Genomic DNA, 22,960 nt, shown 5'->3' with positions numbered 1-22,960 from the left:
AACTTTAAAAGGCATTTCACGAAAATACTGAACTCACTTCTGATTACTTGATTGTGGCATATCTTGGTTTTTTTGGGTTGCTTCTGAAACTTTTGGATTGTCATCATTGGATTTGCTTTCACCCTAGAAAATAATATCCATAATCATTTGTTTGGTCATATCACTATTCAGAGATAAATCGCATTAACAACATAATGAACTCGTCAATCGACGCTTTACATTATTTGTACTTCACAACGAAGTTATACTAGTTTACTATATTATTACAAGGTATGTGCTAAATTTCCTGGAAGAAATTCAGACTTTAAAGTGATTTAATTGACATAATAGCTTACTTGACATTATTGTCACAGCATATTTATTATCTGTTAATGTCCCATTTATAGATAGGAAAAGATCTTCAGCAAAATACTTTGGGTAAAACAACACTTATCAATTCACTCTGGGCTTATTTCACATAATTGGTTATACCTAACTTCTAATTCAGAATAATCAATAAATCTGTTTTATAAAGAACCGTGTTGAATAATTTTCCAAGAGATTTTATTAAATTATATATTTTTGGCATATTGTGCATATTTCACACAAGTGATAGAGAATAAAATACCAATAGTCCAAGGTTATTCAACCTTATTCAACCAAGGTCCATTCAACCTTGGGAATGAATCTGATTTATTTAAGTTCATAAGTTCTAGGAGCAGAATTAGGACATTCGGCCCATCAAGTCTACTCCGGCATTCACTCATGGCTGCTCTTTCTTTCCTTCTCAACCCCATTCTCCTGCCTTCTCCCCATAACCCCTGACACCTTGGTATGTTAATTTAAAAAGTGGCAATTGAAGAAATTGTGAAACTCAAGATGGTTAACTCCCCCAAATCTAATGTCTTTCTCTGCTCGGTTACCTTTCTTCGGGTGGCTTTGTGATTTTGTCTTGCTGTATCACTTCTGGCTGCTTTGTAAGTGGTAGTAGACTGATCTTTAGTAGGTGTCTGTTTGGTTGTATCTTCTCTCTTACCAATATTGCTCTTTGAAACACCAGTAGCTCTGGCCTTGAGATCCATTTCTGGCTGATATTTTATTTCTCTCTCTTCCCTTGGATAGTCAGAATCCACGTTATGGCACAGAGACGTTGATGCCACGTTTAGGTCCCGCGCCTTATCTGGGACATCAGACTTTGACGCAAACTTCACTTCAGCAACGGGTGGCAATTTAAATTTCTTTGGAGAAATTGTTTGTTCACTTTGACTCTTCCTTTTTCTTTTCTTTTTGTTTATAAATTTAAAGGCAAGAAGAATGATTTATTTCAATGCCAAAAGAATTGTGAAAAGTTGAGGCTCATTTACAATTTATTCTTTCAATATTTATTCTTTCATATTTTACTGGGGCTTAATAGGTTCAATAACTATTAAATTTGTAAATTGTAATTCCCACAAGCTACAGTCAGAAATGTTCTGGTGCTAATTTTGCCTACGAAAATTTTCCTTTCCCACTTCTTAGTTAGATAATTGCTGCATAAATGGACTTTTGTTCATCCATTGTTTCTCAGTGAGCTGTAAACCTACAGCACAAGGACAAACCATTGCAGTATTGCGTGGCGCAGCTGGTAGAGTTGCTGCCTCACAGCGCCAGAGACCCGGGTTCGATCCCGACGTCGGGTGCTGTCTGCATGGAGTTTTCACATTCTCCCTGTGGATTTCCTCTGGGTGCTCCAGTTTTATCCCACATCCGAAGGACATGCAGCTTTGTAGGTTAATTGACCTCTGTAAATTGCTCCTAATAAATAAGTGTGTGGATGAGAAAGTGGCATAACATAGAACTAGTGTGAACGGGTGATCGATGGTCGGAGTGGACTTGGTGGGCTATAGGGCCATAGGTAGGCAGGATTAGTGTAGCTGGGACATGTTGGCCGGTGTGGGCAAGTTGGGCTGAGAGGCCCATTTCCATGCTGTAAGACTCTATGACCAACTATGATTCAACACAACTATACCTCTGGTGTACTTTTGAGGTCCTTGTCACTTGCTGTGGAGCTATCCAAGGAAGAAGTTGCTTCTTTGGAATCATCCTGCAGACCCTCCAGATTCTGATTTTTATCAGATGCTCCCTGTTTTTCTTCTGTGGTGACCTCTGGATCACCGACAACCAGCGACGTTTTGTTAGTATCTGCAGAATACAAGCTTCATAACATAAGCTTGGAACAGAATATTTGAAGACTCATTAATAAACAATACTCCTTTAGATAAAACACCAATACGTACAAAACTGGACTGATTTACACGTGAAAAAATTGCACTTTGAAAGAATTTGCAAATGGCCGTTCTTTGTTGAAGTCTCTTATATTGGGAATTTCAACTGAGCACATTACTATTTAACCCAATATTTAGTCCAGTTCAACAAACTGCTTGAAGTGCAAAGTGCAGAACTCACTGGTTACTGGAGATATGAAATGAACGCCTCTCTGTAAAATGGCGCCGACGATGGCTGCCACGGTGTACTGCTCCTGGATGTTTAGTCTGTGGTTGTTCATTTATGTCGTCTGTGAAAATCCCACTAAGATTACTTTCATGAGAGAGGTACTCATTAACATCTGATATCCGGTACCTCCAAACATTGCTCCGGATTTCTCTCACTCGCTGGATTGTTTGGACATGGGGAGAAGGCAGGAACGGGGTACTGATTGTGAATGATCAGCCATGATCACATTGAATGGTGGTGCTGGCTCGAAGGGCCGAATGGCCTACTTCTGCACCTATTGTCTATTGACATTCTTGTCCGCAGGGCTGCGTTCAAGGTCTTGAGATGGAGGAGGACCCGGGGTGAGCGCTCTGGAGCACTCGCCCGACTCCGGCGACGAGGATTACGCACAGCGCTCCCAAGTATATTTCTTGCAAATATACGTTCTCTCAACAACAGAGTGGACGAACTGCAACTCCTGTGCCAAACAAGCAAGGACTTCTGTCGTGCAGCTGCCCTGTGCTTCACCAGGACCTGGCTGTGTGAGTCGATCCTGGACAACGCGCTGCGGCTGGCTGGCTTTCAACTACACAGAGTGGACCATGAAGGCTGCAACCTTCCCCCCATCGACAAACTGTCCACTGCAAGGGCCAGGAAGCGAGCGGGCAAGATCATCTCTGACCCCTCTCACCATGGCCATAAGCTCTTTGAAGCATTTCCCTTTGGAAAGTGACTCCGGACTGTCAAAGCAGCCACAGCCAGACATAAAAACAACTTTTTTTCCCCACGAGCAGTAGCTTTAAACAGCCAATAGTCTGCGGCCTCTTTTTGCTCTGGTATTTCATTTCATTCTTCACGTTGAAATTATAATGTTTTATTTTTAATTGACTACTGTACATCGTGTTGTTACATGCGAGCAAAGTCCCAAGGCAAAATCCTTGTATGTATACATACTTGGCAAGTAAAATTTATTCAATTCAATTCAAGGAGAATGCTGAGAAAGCCCACCAGCATCCATGGGGAGAGAAAAACATTGAGTTACACCAGAAATGGCCAGGACAGAAAAGCTTTCCCAGCATTTTCACGCACTTCAAACTTCCAGCAACTACAGTCTTCTGGATATCACAGTTCCTGCAGATATTGTTTCCCTTCTTCCTCCATTTTACAACTCTCTCAGAGAGATAAGGTGGCGTTAGTAAGTCTTCTGCGCCACCTGATCTTCTTGATCTTATCAGGCATTCCTTTAGGTCTCTCTACAGCTTTGCCTTCTCTGCAATTTAAACCAGCCTGTTTCTATCCATGTTCTCCAGAGACGCTGCCTGACACGGCTGAGTTACTCCAGCACTTTGTGCATTGAACCATCTGAATTGTGCAACTGAACCATCTTACCAACAAGTAGAGAGGAGTCTTGAGCTACTATCTACCTAATTGAAGACCTTTGGGCTATCCTTTGCACTAAACGTTATTCACTTCATTTCATGTTTCTATACACTTTGTGGACGGCATGATTGTAATCATGGATAGTCTTTCCGCTGACTGGTTAGCACGCTGCAAAAAAGCTTTTCACTGCACCTCGGTACACATGACAAGAAACCAAACTAAACTAGGCTAAATTAACCAGCAGCTACAGCACTGTTTCTATATTTTCTATTTTCTAAATTGTCCCATTTGTGGTGCAAGGTTATTCTCTAGAAACATCGACAGTTTCTACCTCTGCAGATGCTGCCTGACCCATTGAGCATTTCCTGCAGCATTTTACAATAAAGTGGCATGGGTGTCAGGCGAGGGGAAAAAAACGGAATTATGTGAAAATGGGGCATCATGTATGGGAAAAAAACAAGAGTGAATTTTAAAAGAAAAAAACTTGGCGCCGGTAGTTCTATGTGACAATTGAGGGGCCCTGATGCACAACCACAAGGAAGCATCACCCATCCATGTTCTCCAGAGATGCTGCCTGACCCGCTGAGTTACACCCGCACTTTGTGTCTATTTTTGTACAAACATAGTGTACCTTGCGTCTCCTGTTCTATTTGTTGCTGGAATGGGGAGACTGAAAAAATAATCTTTCACTGGGGACCCAGGCAACATTGCTCCTACGCCCAGCCCTCCCCCTTCAGCGCCTAGCAGATGTAGATTGCTATACATTGATCTTTCTTCAAGTGCTTTAGAGTTTACACCCGCAAAAACAGCCGGTACAGGCATTTACTCTCTTAGAAACATAGAAAATAGGTGCAGGAGTAGGCCATTCGGCCCTTCGAGCCTGCACCGCCATTCAATATGATCATGGCTGATGCTCTTAAAGGGGGACAATAATTTCTTAAAGCAACAATGTCTGAAGTTAGACATAAAATGCTGGTGGGTCAGGCAGCACCTCTGGAGAAAATGTCAATGTGGGAAAGTGGGATAACACTGAACTACTGTGAACAGATGATCGGCATGGATTTGGTGGGCCGAAGAGCCTGTTTCCACGGTGTATCTCTAAACTAAACTCCACAGCCGTCATTGTGCAAATTGAACAAATCTATTGGTAGTGTATCGCTCTGCATACTCATCCAGTAGGCTAACCATAACACCACCCTGTCAGCTTGGATCAGACCTAGAAAAATGTTAAATCACAGTCATTTATCCTCAACTGCAAACAGAAGAAAGCAGCGGTTGTACGTCAGACTATATTTCTGAAATTTGACCCAATTATTAGAAGCAGAAGACCACACCTCCAGCTCCACGCTGCTGTCAATTTGGTTTAAGAGACCCAAGTTCAACATCTGACAATGGTATGTTTATGTTTGCCACATTAAAAACTCTTCCACCATGAGTTAATTGGGTATTTATTAAAGCAGAGATTGATAGATTCTTCGTTAGTAAGGGTGTCAAAGGTTATTGGGGAAAAGGCAGGAGAACGGGGTTGATAGGGAAAGATAGATCAGCCATGATTGCATGGCAGAATAGACTCGATGGGCCGAATGGTCAAATTCTGCTCCTATCACATGAACTAAAGTGCATAAGTTCTGGGAGCAGAACTTATAAATGTATTAGTTCTAACAATGAAATAAAGCATTCCTTTAACTTAAAATCAGTATGTGAATCAGGTTTTAAGACATCTGAACGTCACCTTCAGTGGAATTCTCAGGCTGACAGGACGCATGGGGCTCTAATGAATTTTCATCCAACGTTTCCTTCTGAATGGTCTCTTTAGTCTGAACCGAGGCGTTTTTCTTGTTCTTCTTTTTGCGATTCTTCTGCCAAAAAAAACAATAAGGACAAATGAGCAACGTGCTTCATGCAAGGGAAAAGTCAGAAATTGTATTTGGCTCGGCGATCGTTTCGCTCAACACCTTCGCTCAGTCCGCCTTAACCAACCTGATCTCCCGGTGTCTGAGCACTTCAACTCCCCTTCCCACTCCCAGTCTAACCTTTCTGTCATGGGCCTCCTCCAGTGCCATAGTGAGGCCCACCAGAAATTGGAGGAACAGCACCTCATATTTCGCTTGGGCAGCTTGCAGCCCAAAGGTATGAACATTGACTTCTCCAACTTTAGATAGTTCCTCTGTCTCTCTCTTCCCCCCCCCCCCTCCCCTGTTCTCCCACTGTCTTCCTGTCTCCACCTATATCCTTTCTTTGTCCCGCCCCCCTGACATCAGTCTGAAGAAGGGTCTCGACCCGAAACGTCACCCATTCCCTCTCTCCTGAGATGCTGCCTGACCTGCTGAGTTACTCCAGCATTTTGTGATACCTCGTGATATATAGGTGAGAGATAATGACTAAACAGATACAACGGTGTAACTCAGCGGGTCAGGCAGCATCTTCAGGGAACATGAATAGGCGATGTTTCAGGTCGAGAGCCTTCTTTGAAGCTGGTTGAGGTGAGGATGGGGGGGGGGGAAGAAGAAGCTGGAAGAGAGGTGGGAGCGGGTCAAAGTCTGGCGAGTGATGGGTGGATACAGGTGAGAGGGCAGATGGTTGGACCATGCCAGAGATGAAAAGACAAAAAGGTGGGAGATAAGGATGGAAGAGTGAGAGTTGTGATGCCAGGGGCAGTAGCGGTGGACAGGGACAGGGACAGGGAAGGGAGAAATGGTTATGATTCCAATTGGGGCACACAGAAGAGAGGTGTGGGTGGAAATAAGATTTTGCTATTTCTGTTTTGAAGCTCAAGATATTGGAAATATAAACAATTTGAGCAAATTAATAAGCAACCATTCCAAGACCACAGACCATTGTAATGTAGGGGGCGACACAATGGCGCAGTGGTAGAGTTGCTGCCTTACAGCACCAGAGACCCGGGTTTAATCCTGACTACGGGTGCTGTCTGTACGGAGTTTGTACATTCCCCCCATGACCGCGTGGGTTTTCTCCAGGTGTTCCGGTTTCCATCACACTCCAAAGATGTGCAGGTTGTAGGTTAATTGGCTTTAGTAAGAATTGTAAATAGACTCTGGAGTCTCGGATAGTGCTAATGTACGGGGATCACTGGCCAGTGTGGACGGTGGGCTGAAGGGTCTGTTTCCGTGCTGTATCTCTAAACTAAACTAACTAGAAGCCGAGGTGAAAGGAAAGAAAACCCATCAATATAGTTAAAATATGTATGGTTGTTATTTAATGTTCTTAAACCGTTTTGTTCCCCATCAAGGCTGCAAGTGTTGTCTCCGGGCATGAACAGATACACTGCATGTCACTTGTGCCCATCTGATCGACATGTAGTTAGCGAGAGTAACAATGCCTTACTTTATCTAACGTGTCTCTGTGGCTGAATGCTATGCAGAAGTTGATTTCTATTTTTTTAGTTTAGTTTAAAGATACAACGCGGAAACTGGCACTTCGACCTACAGAGTCCACGCCGACCAGCAATCCCCGCATCCCAATGCTATCCTATACACACTAGGGACAATTTACAGGTAGGAAAGAACTGCAGATGCTGGTTTAAGTCGAAGGTAAACATAAAATGCTGGAGTAACTCAGCGGGTCAGGCAGCATCTCTGGAGAGAAGGAATGGGTGATGTTTCGGGTCGAGACCCTTCTTCAGACTTCTAGGAGAAACCCCACGTGGTCAGAGAACGTACAAACTCTGTACAGACAGCACCCGAAGTTAGGATCGAACCTGGGTCTCTGGCGTTGTAAGGCAGCTACTCTACCACTGGGCCACTGTGCTGTGGTCTTATATCAGATCTTCAATTCTGAATAATTTATTCTACCATTCTTATATGCCCATGTTATAGGAGCAGAATTAGGCCAGTTGGACCATCAATTGTACTCCGCCATTCAATCATGGCTGATATATCTCTCCTCCTCGACCCCATTCTCCTGCCTTCTCCCCATAACCCCTGACACCCATATTAATGTTGTTCTTCCATACACACCTTCTTCTTTCTTGCTGCTCCCACAACATTAGTGCTGTTGGCCGTCTTCATTTGGGAAGGCGAGTGCTTGCTGGCATCAGCAAGTGCAGCTTGTGTATTGTCAACACTTTTCTCACCACCCTGGCTTGTAGGCTCACCACTGGATCCTCTGCACGTTTTCTGGATGTCAGATTCATTCTGCTCCACTGGACAATCCTGAACATTCATCGTATCTGATAACAGGAAATCAAGTTGAGGTGTGCGTACGAACTGCAGATGTTGGTTTATACCGACGATAGACACAAAATGCTGGCGTAACTCAGCCGGTCAGACAGCATCTCCGGAGAAAAAGAGGCAACATTTCTGAAAGTAGAGGCGGTTGGGGGGGGGGGGGGGGGGGGGGGGGGGAACTGGAGGCAAGAAAAGGCCAGAACCATCTCTCTTCACTCCATCCCGGTTACTCTAACCCGTGTAAACGTGGGACCTATAGTCTATTTGCGTGTGGCGCTTATTGTCCTTGGATAGCAACGGTCCACTTCATCAACTAAACTCCACATTTTTCACTGAGTGTTTCAGGGAATAGGCTGGTTGTTCACCATGGCCCCAACACCCGACGTTTCAGTGCCCGGTGCGGCTCGGCCGCGGGACGTTTCAGTGCCCGGCGCGGCTCGGCCGCGGGACGTTTCAGTGCCCGGCGCGGCTTGGCCGCTGGACTTAACATCGCCAGCGCGGCTCGGCCGCGGGCCGTTTCAGTGCCCGGTGCGGCTCGGCCGCGGGACGTTTCAGTGCCCGGTGCGGCTGGGCCGCGGGACGTTTCAGTGCCCGGTGCGGCTCGGCCGCTGGACTTAACATCGCCCGGGCACTCATTCAATCGCTCTAAAGTAAATGTTGGATTAAGTTTGTTCTACCTTCAGACTTAATTTGAATATTACACTTAATCAAGTAACTGCATTTGTAAATTTATCAATGTCTTGCACTTCTCAAAATTAATATTAATATCTACCTTCTGTGGTTTGTCCAGCGTCGGCAACTTCATTTTGGGGATGTGCAGCCTTATTGTTTGTGGAATCCTCAGGGGATGTTTTCTCAGGCTGACAAGGAGATTTCTCCAACACAACAGGAGGTTCCCTATTTCCATTGTTCTTTCCATTCTTCCTCCTTCGTTTCTGCATGACAAACAAAAACCTCATCAGTCTCAAGAAAACAGTGCTCTGCAACAGTTTTGGCTTTGTAGGTAGAATATGAATCACCAGCACTACTGTACCACTACTGTCACACAGTAATGGCCCCCATGCCCACCTGTACTGTACACCAGTGTAATGTGGGACAGCGCTATGCTTACCAGAATTCTATCATAAATTCACACAGAAAGACCTGCGCTCATGTGTACTGCACTCCAGAGTTATACCACCTGTGTTATACAATGACAGACCTGGGACCACCAGCTCTCTACCCACTAATGGTGTAGGATCAGCAAACTTGCCAAATGTAACGCTTGACAGAGCAGGTGGACGTGTATTTTGAGATGCGAGACTTCCTTCCGTTGCTGGAGCAAGGCCTCAAAACTCTTGTCCAAGAGAGTTTCACCCACAAGGTCATAATCTTCAGTTTAGGTAGTTAAGTAGGAAAGTTGAAACTTCAGCTTGTGGAAATTTTAGACTTTAGATTCCGTCGGATGCTAACATGATTATTTAACGGAAGTAGTTTTTCTTTTCCACTGCTATCTTTTTGGAATATGAAGAGTTAAAATAACACCTGCACTATGAAGGTGATGTGAGAATACTTAGATCAGTATAATAATCTTTGCTGACGTTTCCAGCCTTTGATTCCAGAATAACTCAGTTTTGGAATTGTTCCGTACATACCCGCTTTGATCGCTTGGATGCCCCGGCGTTAGTGCTGATGCCCGCCTCCATTTGGGAAGGCAAGTGCTTGCTGTTATCTGCAAGAGCAGCTTTCGATTTGTCATCCAATCCACCAATTCCAATCTCGCCACCCGGGCTTGTAGGTTCACCACCAGATCCTCGGCACATTTCCTGAACGGCAGGTTTATTCTGCACCTCTGGATGAGCCTGAACATTCATCACATCTGACAACAGAAAATTAATTGAAGTATCTCTCTTCACTCCATCACGATTACTCAATTCCAGGTAAACATAGGACATAAAGTCTAAGTGTGTACTTGTGGTCCTTGGATAACAAATGTCAAATTCATCAAAACAACTCTACATTTATCACTGAGTGTACCAGAAAAAATGTTGGTTGCTCACCATGGCTTCAGGTTCCTCAACCTTTACATAAATTTGAAGAAAATGTATTCCCCTATACTTCCAGTATTTTTAGTGAACTAAATTTTAGATTTACTCTGTTCTACCTTCAGACTTAATCTGGGCACTACACTTAACCAAGTTTCGTCATTTGTAAATATATCACTTCTTAAAAAATATCTGAAGAAGGGTCTCAACCTGAAACGTCACCTATTCCTTCACTCCAGAGATGCTGCCTGCCCCGCTGAGTTACTCCAGCTTGCTGTGTCTATCTTCGGTTTAAACCAGCATCTGCAGTTACCTTTTTACACACTTAATATCTACCTTCTTTGGTTTGAGGAATCCACAGAGGACGTTTGCTCAATATTTTATTTCTCAATATCTTGCACTTTAAAAAAATATTAATATTTACCTGGTGTGGTTTGTCCAGCGTTGGCAGCCTCATTTTGGGGATGTGCACCCCCATTATTTGAGGAATCCAGAGAGGATGTTTTCTCAGGACGACAAGGAGATTTTTCCATTACAACGGAAGGCTCCTCATTTCCATTCTTCTTTCCTTTCTTCTTCCCTCGTTTCTGCATCACAAAACAAAAGATACCTCAATCCCCGAAACCTTAGTGTTTTGTAACACATTTGGTTTTGTGGGTAGAATATGAAGCAGCCCCAGTACATAAATGAAAAGAGAAGAATTAGGCCAATCGGGCCATCATGTCTACTGATCATTCAATCGTGGTTGATCTATCTCTCCCTCCTAACCCCATTCTCCTGCCTTCTCCCTATAACCCCCGACACCCGTACAAATCAAGAATCTATCTATCTCTGCCTTAAAAATATCCATTCGCTTGGCCTCCACTGCCTTCTGTGGCAAAGAATTCCACAGATTCACCACCCTCTGACTAAAGAAATTCCTCCTCATCTCCTTTCTAAAGGAACGTCCTTTAATTCTGAGGCTGTGACCTCTATTCCTAGACTCTCCCACTAGCGGAAACATCCTCTCCACGTCCACTCTCTCCAAGCCTTTCACTGTACCAAAGTGTCACACACTGATGCCCTTGTACCCACCTGTATTGTACACCAGTGTAATACGGGTCAGAGCTATGCTTGCTGGGACTCTATCATAACTTCACACAGTGACAGACCTGTGCCCATGTGTACTGTATCCCAGTGTAATACAATGACAAACCAGCTCTCTATCAAAGCCGAATTTGTGAAACTAGGCCTCTCAGTAATCAACTTTTAATTACTGCACAATCTTGTTATCCCCAACCTTCACTTCACAACTTTACTACTCCCCTCTAGTTCATGCTCCAGCTCGGTAGGGTGTTCTGAGCCGACCATGATCCCATGCCCCATTCCCCTCCTTGATCCCAAGCCTGCCTCTTGGTCCGTCTTCTTCCTACAAAACAGAAGCACTCTCCTTCCCCCATGAGAGCTATTTCCCCCCAACACTTCGTACATGTTCGCTGCAGCATTGCACCTCGTGCCAAACACCCCTTACTCAGTTTCTGCAGCCACCACCAGGGTGGGATGCCAGGTATATTTCAAAAGTGGAAAGTTGATAAAACTGCTTGTCGAAATTTTAGACTTTAAATTATGTACAATACTAACATGATTATTTAACGCAAATGTTTTATTTTCCCGCTCCTATCTTTTTGGAATGTGAAGAGTTAAAATGACAACATGTGATGGCAACATGAGAATACTTAGAGAGACACAAAGTGCCAGAGTAACTTAGCGGTCAGGAAGGATCTCTGGAGAAAAAGGATGGGTGACGTTTCGGGTCGGGAACCTTTTTTATCAGGGGTCCGAAGAAGGGTCCCAACCTGAAAAGTCACCCATGCTCTATCTCTAGAGACACTGCCTAACCCACCAAGTTACTTCAGCACTTTGCGTCTATCTTGGGTATAAACCGGCCTATGCAGTTCTTTGTATCTCTTTTGTGAATGCTTAGCTCAGTATAATAATCTTTGCTGACGATTCCAGCCTTTGATTCCAGAAGAACTCGTTTTGGAATTGTTCCGTACATACCCGCTTTGATCGCTTGGCTGCCCCGGTGTTAGTGCTGATGCCCGTCTCCATTTGGGAAGGCGAGCACTTGCTGTTATCTGCAAGAGCAGCTTTCGATTTGTCGTCCAATCCACCAATTCCAATCTCGCCACCCGGGCTTGTAGGTTCACCACCAGATCCTCTGCGCGTCTCCTGAACGGCAGGTATATTCTGCACCTCTGGATGAGCCTGAACATTCATCACATCTGACAACAGAAAATTAATTGAGATATCTCCCTTCACTCCATCACGATTACTCCATTTTGTATAAACAGAGGATCTAATGTCTATGTGCATGTACTTGTTGTCTTTGGGTAGCAAAGACCCACTTCATCCACAAAACTCTACAATTTTCACTGGGTGTAGAAGGGAATATAATATGTTGGTTGCTCACTATGACTGCATGTTCCTCCAAGTGACTAATCCAAGCCATTTACACAACTTTGAAGCAATATTATTCCCAATATTTTTGTCAAGTAAATTTTGCATTAATTCTGTCCTACCATCAGGCTTAATCTGTAAGTACACATAATCTAGTCCCTTCATTTGTAAATGTCTCTATCTCTTGCACTTCTTGAAATTATTTTAATATCTATCTACCTTCTGTGGTTTGTTCAGGATTGTCAACCTCATGTTGGTGATTTGCGGCCTCTTCTTTAGTGGAACCCACAGAGGATGTTTTCTCAGGCTGAGAAGGTGATTTCTCCAACACAACACAAGGTTCCCCATTTTCATTCATATTTCTGTGTTTCTGTATCACACAAAATAAAACTTCATTAGCCCTGAAAGCTCACTGTTCTGTAACAGATTTGGTTTCATGGGTAGAATATGAAATGTCTGACCTATCAATTTACACAAATATATTCAATGAAAACATTTTCTTGTTCAAAAGTAGAGATTTAAAAAAGCTGGAAATGATGTGTTAGTCTACTCAGGTATAAAGCCAATGGAAACATATATGAAATGTTTAGTAAGGAGAATTTGTTAAGAAAAACGTCTTGTTTTTAGATACCTCAGTACATTTGACATTAAAAACTAAACTAAACATTTTGTTTGCATGCTATCTAGTCAAACAAAAATGCTATACTGTACATGATTACAATCAAGCCATCCACCGTGTATAGATAAAGGGTACAACATCAACTGCAATATAAAGTCCAATTAAAGATAGTTCAAAGGTCTCCAATACGGTAGATGGGAGGTCAGGGCCACATTCTAGCAGTGAGACGACTGTTTAGTTGCCTGATTACAGCTGGGAATAAACAGCCCCTGAATCTGGCAGGCACTTTCAAACCTCTGTACCTCTTGCGCATTGGGAGAGGGGAGAAGGAGTGACTGGGGTGAGACTAGTCCTTGATTGTTGCTTGTGGCCTAGCCTATTGAGCTGGATTGTGAAAAATAGCCAGCATACAAGTGAATACATGAATGCCTTGGAATACCTAATGTTCCAATGCTCAGTGTATATGCTGATGAACATCCACCATCTGACTAATTCACTTTTCCCCCTTCCAGCTTGCAATACGAGTCAAGTTTCAATGCTACCCTGTTGGAAATGCAACTTTGCAGATGGAAGATTAAGTCAAGACTCCCTTAAGTAGATCAGGACAAAGAACACAAAGTGCTATTTTCAGTTTTTTAGTATAGTTTAGTTATACAGCATGGAAACATGCCCTTCTGCCCATCAAGTCTGCGCCGACCAATAATCACCTGCACACTAGTTTACTAGTTCTATCCTAGAGCCTAGGGGCAATTTACAGAAGACAATTAAACCTGCAAAACTGCACGTCTTTGGAATGTGGGAGGAAACTGGAGCACCCGGTGAAATCCCACACGGTCACAGCGAGAACGTATAAACTCCGTAAAGACAGCACCCGTAGTCAGGATCAAACCCGGGTCTCTGGCGCTGTAAGGCAGCAACTATGCCACTGTGCTGCCCCTATATATCTCATCGATATTAATCTGTCATTTGATGTCACCCAGCCTAATCACTCGGTCAATATCGCACTGCAGTCAGTGGCACTGCGCCTTGCACAAACCGGCTGCTGTGTCCCAAAATCTCATTGTTCACACCGTCCTCTCTGAGGACAGACACCTCCTACTCCACTAAATCACATAGCTGGATGTTAATCCTCCCTGCACGCCTTGCAGAGATGCTGCCTGACCCGCTGAGTTGCTCCAGCACTTTCTGGCTTTTTTAATCTCAAACACAGAAGCTTCCAAATTGCCAGATGCCCCTGCAGAGTGTTGTCATATGTTGCCTTGGCCACCCGAGTTGACAGCAATTCCTCTTCGAGATTTTTTTTTTCACAGACCCTCTCCGAGTTGCATATTTACTATGGATATACTCACAAAATTTCCAAGCAATGAGAAAAAAGAAACAATCATTAAAATAATATACCTCGCTACACTTTTCTTTAAATTCTAGCAGATGAGATTGCTCTTCCTTCGAGTTCTGCGGAAAGGCGGAAGAAGATATTTCTTCTGAAGTTGACACATTGCCAATGATCGAATGTGGGTTAGATGTAGGATTATTGGTGATATCGATATCAATATCGCACACATCCAGATCTTCAATGATGTCGGGCACTGGCTCCAGGGAGATTAAATCCTGATTAAAGGAACACTGTGCAGCTGAATCTGCTGGAGTTGTTGCTGGGACTCCCAATGGTATTTCGGACTGTACCTTGATCTCTTCATTGATCAAGGTCCCCTGTTGGAAGTCAGATTAAAAAAATTACTCGGCATAAACCACAAATGGTACACACCACAAAGCAGCAACTATGATACTTTGATGCAATTTTCATTCCAAGCAGTTTTAACCTATTGTTTAGTTCAGTTTAGTTTTGTTCAGTTTAGAGATACAGAAACAGGCACTTCAGCCCACCGAGTCCACACTGATAAGCGATCACCACACACAACAACCATCCTACACATTAAGGACAAATTACAGATACAAAAAGCTGGAGTAACTCAGTGGGACAGTCTGGAGAAAAGGAATGGGTGAAGTTTCGGGTCACCCATTCCTTCTCTCCAGAGATGCTGCCTGTCCCGCTGAGTTACTCCAGCTTTTTGTGTCTATCTTCGGTTTAAACCAGCCTCTGCAGTTCCTTCCTACTGAGGGACAAATGACAATTTTACCAAGCCAAATAGCCCATACGGCTATTCATCTTTGGAGTGTGGGAGGAAACCAGAGCACCCGGGGAAAACCCACCGAGGTCACGGGTAGAACGTACAAACTCCATACAGACAACACCTGTAGTCAGGATGGAACCGGAGTCTCTGGCGCTGTAAGGCAGCAACTCTACCGCTGCGCCACCGTACCATCCTTTGGAAAAAAATTACATTTCCCTTATATTCTAGAGTAGATTTTACACCTTCACTCTCTCCACCCTTTTTTTATTTCTCTCCCTTACTGAAATACATTGTCAATGTTCAAGCATTTCACTAAATGTGGCTATTCCACAGCTGCCTGTTGAATGTCAGATGGGAGATCTCAGCATTGAGCCAAGCCCTCCTCATTCAAATGCATAACTTAACTTAATTGCAATGAAAGAGGCTATTCAGCCCATCGGGTTCATGCAAGCTCTTAGCAGTACAATCCCATGAGTCCCATTCTTCTTATTATTTCCAGGTAGCTGTGCAGTTGATTCTCTTTCACATCTCCGGCAACTCCCCTTTGGATAGACACAAAGTGCTGGAGTAACTCAGCGGTTCAGGCAGAATCTGTGGAGAAAAAGGGTGGGTGACGTTTTGGGTCGGGACCCTTCTTCAGGGAAACGTCACCCATCCTTTTTCTCCAGAGATGCTGCCTGACCCGCTGAGTTACTCCAGCACTTTGTGTCCATCTTGGTATAAACCAGCATCTGTAGTTTTTTTTTTTTCCCCACTAACTCCCCTTTGGATCCTTCCACCTATTATTTGTACCGGAGATAAATTACAGTAGCTAGTTGATCTGTAGGTCTTCTTACGGATGTTGGAGGAGAAAACCAGAGCATCCAGCAGAAACCCACGCGGACACAGAAAGAACATGCACCTCCACACAGACTGCATCCTTCGGGGTATTAGCGCTCTCTTGCAAACAACCATCAAAGTGAATTGTAGCATTCGTGTCACTGCACAACTCACAGCAAACTGAACTTTTGGACTGCCGATATTTTTTCAACATCCATGTTTTGTCTGATTGCACCTTTTTGTAAAGTGCCCAGACTTTTTCTGGAATAAATAGACAATAGACAATAGGTGCCGGAGGAGGCCATTTGGCCCTTCGAGTCAGCACAGCCATTCAATGTAATCCTGGCTGATCATTCTCAATCAGTACCCCGTTCCTGCCTTCTCCCCATACCCCCTGACTCCGCTATCCTTAAGAGCTCTATCTAGCTCTCTCTTGAATGCATTCAGAGAATTGGCCTCCACTGAATAAAAACAGAAAATGTTGCAGATAGTCTGAAAGACAGGGGGCAGCTGTGATAGAGAAACAGAGTTAGCGTTTGAGAGCTTCCATCAGAATGGCAAAAGTTGCTTTTGAGTTGATCACTTTATCATGGGATTAAACCTAATGTTGCTTAATATTACACAGGTTGCACTGTGTAATGAGTCAAGCGTGTTGTGAGACTGTTCTGTTACACAATTCTCAGCCTATATAATATTCTTCAACTGTATTCAGCCATCCAGGATTAATGATACATCGGAATATTATTTTTACATAATAAACTGTGGTGATTCATATTTGTATAAAAGTGAGGCTTCAGTGAACTAGCTCGATGACAACTTTTCTTACCTTCATGTATGACATCCAACATCATTTTGAATGCTCCCCTTGCTCCCCCTCTGCAATTCCTCCTGCTCGCCAGCTCTATGACCACATTTTAACCCAGACTTGCTGCAGTCTGAAGAAGGGTCTTGTTCTGAAACGTCACCCATCCCTTCTATCCCGAGATGCTGCCTGTCCTGCTGACTTACTCCAGCATTTTGTGTCTATCTATTTCACCTTGCTCTTTTGCTATAAAAACATGACCGTGAGAGTGAACAGCCTGGAGCTGCTGAGTTCTGGAAGGTAGATGCTTTTCTGTATGACATTGAGCAAAATAAGCTTGGAAACACACACCACCACCAAGACTCAGGAACAGCTTCTGCCCCTCTGTTATCAGGCATTTAAACGGTCCTTCCGTAGGGAAGAGTACTGTCTGATTCACCACTATCCCATTGTGCACATTGCGCTTTGCTGATGGAAATGGTTCTGCTACAATGCTGGGCACTATATTCTGCACTCTGTATCTCCCCCTTTGCTCTAACTTTTGTAGTTGTGTTTGACTTGATTGGATTGATGTGAAGGATTATGTAATCTGACTGAATAGCGTGCAAAACAAGACTTTTTGCTGTCCCTCAGTACACGTGACAACGATAAACTTTAACCTAAATGCTAACTTTAACCAAACAAGACACTGAATCTGTTTCTCAAGTAGCTAATGGCCTGCAAGTGGTAGACACTTGAGGAATTATGTGTTCACTTACAGTTTCAGATGCAGCAGCATAATCAGAGTCTTCAATTTCCACTGCAGTTGAAGCAGGCTCCAAAGTGCTTGGTGCTGATAGAGAAGGGTGATCAGCGAGTGAGTCGGATAGAGGTGTTTTCTGTAGGTCCAGAAGCACCTCAGAAAAGTTGTCTTCCATCTCAATACAGCATCTAAAAAAGTTTTACAAAGTTCTTTTTACCAAAATAATATCTAATTATTCAAAGTTTGTAAACCTAGTTTAGCTTAATTTAGTTCAGAGATACAGCGTGGAAACCGGCCCTTCGGCCCATCGAGTCCGTACCGACCAATGATCCCCACACTTTAACACTATCCTACACATACTAGGGACAATTTACATTTATACCAAGTCAATTAACCCACGTCTTTGCAGTGTGGGAGGAAACCAAAGATCTCAGAGAAAACCCACGCGGTCATGGGGAGAACGCACAAACTCCATGCAGACAGCACCAGTAGTCGGGATCAAACCCGGATCTGTAAGCTCTGTAAGGCAGCAACTCAACCATTGCGCCACCATGTCGCCCATAAGTTCATAAGTCAAAGGAGCAGAATTAGGCCATTCAGCCCAGCAGCAAGTCTACTCCACCATTCAATCATGGCTGCCCAATCTTTCCCTCTCAACGCCATTCTCCTGTTTTCTCCACATAACCTTTGACACCCTAACTAATCAAAAATCTGCCAATCACTGCCTTTAAAATATCCAATGACTTGGCCTCCATAGTTCCCTGTGGCAAAGAAATCCATAGATTCACCACCCTCTAGTTAAATAAATTCCTCCTCATCTCCTCTCTAAAGGTACGTCCCTTATTAACAGTTATTAACTTGCAAATGAAATATACATTACATCAGATCAACATCCCATCAGATTAACATATTTTAAAAAATCACAAGGTTTATGAGTAACTCAGTGGGTCAGACAGAATCTCTGGAAAACATGGATGGATAGGTAACTGTAACATGACATTCCAACGTCTGTGCAATGACTGGTGAAGGTCAATGTACCAAAAGCTTTCTTGATCTCCTTATCTAACTGTGTCATCACTTTCAAGGAACTATGTACTAGTAATCTTAGATCCCTCTCATCTACAACACTCCCCAGGGAACCTACCATTCACTGTGAATGTCCTCCCCTGGTTTGACTTCCCAACTGCAACATCTCGCACTTATCTGCACTAAACTCCATCAGCCATTCTTCAGCCAACTTGGTCAGCTAATCAAGATCCTGCTGTGTTCTTCTGTAATACAGAGTCATATTAATAAGGATCTTCATAGGTAAAGCAAGTGTGGACTTGTAATGTGAGCAGAGGTACAATGCCCTCCATAATGTTTGGGACATTATTTATGTATTTGCATCTGTAGTCCACAATTTGAGATTTGTAATAGAAAAAAATCACATGTGGTTAAAGTTCACAATGCCAGATTTTATTAACGGGAATTTTTATACATTTTGGTTTCACCATGTAGAAATTACAGCTGTGTTTGTACATAGTCCCCCCATTTCAGGGCACCATAATGTTTGGGACACATGGCTTCACAGGTGTTTGTAATTGCTCAGGTGTCAGCGAGAGGAGGCCATGGCATCCATGGTGGGGATCCTTGTTAGAGGTTGGGTATCCTGCAGTGATCAACCCAGAGCTTCACTTGCACCTCTTCCAACCTAACAGGTGCAGTATTTGCTCTCGCTGGCAGTCTGTTTGTCCTTTGTCCTTTTTGTTTGTGTGTTGGTGGTGGGGTGTTTTGTTTTGGTTGTGTATGTGGGGGTGGGGGGGGGGTGGTGAGGGTGGGTGGGTATGTGGGGGGGGGTGTGGGTGGGGGAAATCTTTCTTTTTTTTTAGGTCTCTTCCGCAGGGCCTTCCATCACCCGGCGCGGCTCGGCCGCGGGACTGAACAGCGCCCGGTGCGGCTCGGCCGCGGGGCCTTCCATCGCCCGGTGCGGCGCGGCCGCGGGACACCATTCTGCTTTAGTTTAACATTTTGTTCAAGATGGCCGCGCCGTTGTGTTTGGCTGCCTGCCACTGTATGTTGTTTCTTTTTTTTTTTTCCTAATCAGATGTGCAGCACTTTGGTCAACGTGGGTTGTTTTTAAATGTGCTATACAAATAAAATTGACTTGACTTGACTTGACTTAATGCAGGTATAAAAGAGCTCTCAGCATCTAATCTTTCCTCCAGTCTTTCCATCACCTTTGGAAACTTTTATTGCTGTTTATCAACATGAGGACCAAAGTTGCGCCAATGAAAGTCAAAGAAACCGTTACGAGACCGAGAAACAAGAATAAAACTGTTAGAGACATCAGCCAAACCTTAGGCTTATCAAAATCAACTGTTTGGAACATCATTAAGAAGAAAGAAAGCACTGATGAGCTTACTAATCGCAAAGGGACTGGCAGGCAAATGAAGACCTCCACAGCTGATGATAGAAGAATTATCTCTATAATAAAGAAAAACCCCCAAACACCTGTCCGACAGATCAGAAACACTCTTCAGGAGTCAGGTGTGGATTTGTCAATGACCACTGTCTGCAGAAGGCTTCATGAACAGAAATACAGAGGCTGCACTGCAAGATGCAAACCACTGGTTAGCCACAAAAATAGGATGGCCAGTTTACAGTTTGCCAAGGGTACTTAAAAGAGCAACCACTTCTGGAAAAAAGGTCTTGTGGACAGACGAGACGAAGATTAACTTATATCAGAGTGATGGCAAGAGCAAAGTATGGAGGAGAGAAGGAAGATCCAAAGTATACCACCTTATCTGTGAAACGCGGTGGTGGGGGTGTTATGGCTGCTGAAGGTACTGGCTCACTTATTTTCCCCGATGGTACAACTGCTGATGGTAGTAGCAAAATGAATTCTGAAGTGTATAGACACATCCTTTCTGCTCAAGTTCAAACAAATGCCTCACATTGGCCGGCGGTTCATTCTACAGAAAGACGATGATCCCAAACATATTGCTAAAGCAACAAAGGAGTTTTTCATAACTAAAAAATGGTCAATTCTTGAGTGGCCAAGTCAATCACCCGATCTGAACTCAATTGAGCATGCTTTTTAAATGCTGAAGAGAAAACTGAAGGGGACTAGCCCACAAAACAAGCATAAGTTAAAGATGGCTGCAATACAGGCCTGGCAGACCATCACCAGAGAAGACACCCAGAAACTGGTGATGTCCATGAATCGCAGACTTCAAGCAGTCATTGCATGCAAAGGATATGCAACAAAATACTAAACATGACTACTTTCATTTACATGACATTGCTGTGTCCCAAACATTATGATGCCCTGAAATGGGGGGACTATGTCTCAACACTGCTGTAATTTCTACATGGTCAAACCAAAATGTATAAAAATGGCCTTTATTAAAATCTGACAATGTGCACTTAAATCATATGTCATTTTTTCTATTACAAATCTCAAATTGTGGAGTACAGAGGCAAATAAATAAATGATGGATCTTTGTCCCAAACATTATGGAGGGCACTATATGTGCAGATAACCCAATGCAAGATCCAGGCCAATGTCATTGCTCTCACATTATTCAAGTTAGAGCCGAGAAAACGAAAGTGAAACTTATTTTTTTTTTACAAATATAGTTACTTCCCTTATTCATTTACGCTTGCCTTCCTACAGTACCCAATTAACACTTCATTCTCCAAACACAAGCTGGTTCAGCAATCAAATCTAAGATGGCTGGCTTAATGCTATAAAACATTTATGTTTTATGTTTTCTTGATATCTGGATCTAAGTATCTACCTTCTACATTGGCCCATTTTACAATTACATTTTGCTGTTGAGAACCAGAAGAACAAACATTTTTTTTCCAAGTTTATCTTCATGTTACTAAGAATTGCATTTTGAAGGAGTATGAAAATCTAGTTCAATTATTCCATTTCGCCTTCCCTCATCCCACACAAAACGGAACAATTGCCTAGGTTTCTGTGTTGGAAAATCACTTGAAGGGTCTCGACCTGAAACGTCACCTTTTCTCCAGAGATGCTGCCAGTCCCGCTGAATTACTCCAGCATTTTGTGTCTATCTTTGGGAAAATACCTGAACATGTTGCAGGGACGTTTCATTAGCAGATTACAGAACAATTCCACTCAAGCACCTGTTTATTTGATGCCACTTCAAGAATTATTTGGTACATAAATGAAATAAACCCCAGATTCAACAATTTGCATTAAAAGCTGGATTAATGTATTGACCCTGTTTAAACTCCTGCAATATTGTTTTCAATTTCCTTAATGTCCTCCCAGTTTCATATGTGGATACATCCCACGTTGTCCTCCCTCACTCTTTTCCCAGCAGGACCATGTAAGAAATTAGTAGTTTACACTACCTTTCACAAAGTGCGATGCAAGTTCATACAAACAACAACACGAAGAAACTAGATAAACCGTGAGGGTTTCAATATTTTCTTCAGTTTATAAGGTCGCATCTTCTCAGAAAAGTATTGCTAGGGCAGCATCACCATCAATCTTGAGTCTTGATGTATTTTCCAAATCAGGATCAAGAGCATTGCAACAGAGACAGAACCGAGGTGACAATGTATTTTGTATCTGTTATCTTCAGTACAAACTAGCATCTGCAGTTCCTTTCTATTACATTGGGTGCGTTATAAGTTTTGTGCGCTTATTTTTTTCCCAAAAAACAAACTCACCCAAATGACTGTGCACTTCGTGTGAATAAATACCCTGGACACTTACCTGGTGTTAAAGTGGGGGTCCAGTGGGCAGAGTTACTCCAGCATTTTGTGTCGACGTTCAGTGTAAGGCAGTGTCTGCAGTCCCTTCCCACGCAGTTGTCTCCTGGGTTCTTCGGCAAACATGTCCTTTCCTGCCCCATGAAATCTGCCCGGTACCCGTGATTCCTTCGATTCCCATTGGCTAACGTCCCTTGATACACACCGCCATCAGCCAATCAGAAATATTCCTGCAGCCGCTCTGACCAATCGCTCCGCGGAAAGGCGCAGCCACTCTGAGGGGCCGTCTCCAAATTGCGAGCAACTTTTAAAACGCCAACAGCAGTCCCAACATCAGCTTTACAAACTACTTTATCCGGACGCGATGCGTTCAGAATAATTCTCCACATGATTTATTCAAGTCACTGCGTACAATTCTTATTTATTTAGTCACCATCGTTTTATTTTAATTTTGAGAGAAGCTGGAGAAATGGACACGATCCCTAAAGCTCCCTGTTGAGCAACTGCTCTATTATCCTTGCTGTTGAGTTTCGTTTTCCCAACGTGAGGAAACCAAGTAAACAAAAGATTGCGGCGAGTTGGGGAATGGAATTGAAGGTCGACAGATGAGTTCATTTAGATGTACAGGAAGAGA

At 43.4% G+C, this 22,960-nt stretch overlaps 1 protein-coding gene across 2 annotated transcripts in view; it reads right to left on the bottom strand.

The window, feature by feature from the left end:
- Nucleotides 1-22,444, bottom strand: part of LOC144594590 (E3 ubiquitin-protein ligase rnf213-alpha-like) — a 136,480-nt gene extending 114,036 nt beyond the window's left edge. The window contains exons 1-13 of one of the 2 annotated variants that reach the window (XM_078401324.1): nt 22,331-22,444; nt 17,612-17,783; nt 14,499-14,810; nt 12,701-12,851; nt 12,083-12,306; nt 10,467-10,629; nt 9,653-9,876; nt 8,791-8,953; nt 7,809-8,020; nt 5,564-5,690; nt 1,988-2,160; nt 903-1,262; nt 38-123 (exon numbers count right to left, since the gene is read on the bottom strand). In XM_078401324.1, coding sequence (XP_078257450.1) covers nt 38-123; nt 903-1,262; nt 1,988-2,160; nt 5,564-5,690; nt 7,809-8,020; nt 8,791-8,953; nt 9,653-9,876; nt 10,467-10,629; nt 12,083-12,306; nt 12,701-12,851; nt 14,499-14,810; nt 17,612-17,770 — 2,354 coding nt within the window. In that variant the 5' untranslated portion in view covers nt 17,771-17,783; nt 22,331-22,444. The remainder of the gene's footprint in view (nt 1-37; nt 124-902; nt 1,263-1,987; nt 2,161-5,563; nt 5,691-7,808; nt 8,021-8,790; nt 8,954-9,652; nt 9,877-10,466; nt 10,630-12,082; nt 12,307-12,700; nt 12,852-14,498; nt 14,811-17,611; nt 17,784-22,330) is intronic. The other variant, XM_078401325.1, reaches the window with a different exon arrangement.
- Between the last annotated feature and the right edge of the window lie 516 nt (nt 22,445-22,960).

The sequence above is a fragment of the Rhinoraja longicauda genome, chromosome 6 (assembly GCF_053455715.1).
Source record: "Rhinoraja longicauda isolate Sanriku21f chromosome 6, sRhiLon1.1, whole genome shotgun sequence".
In the NCBI taxonomy this organism is placed as follows: Eukaryota; Metazoa; Chordata; class Chondrichthyes; order Rajiformes; family Arhynchobatidae; genus Rhinoraja; species Rhinoraja longicauda.
Note: the sequence above shows the minus strand (reverse complement) of the source record. Positions and strands in the feature narration are given on the sequence as shown.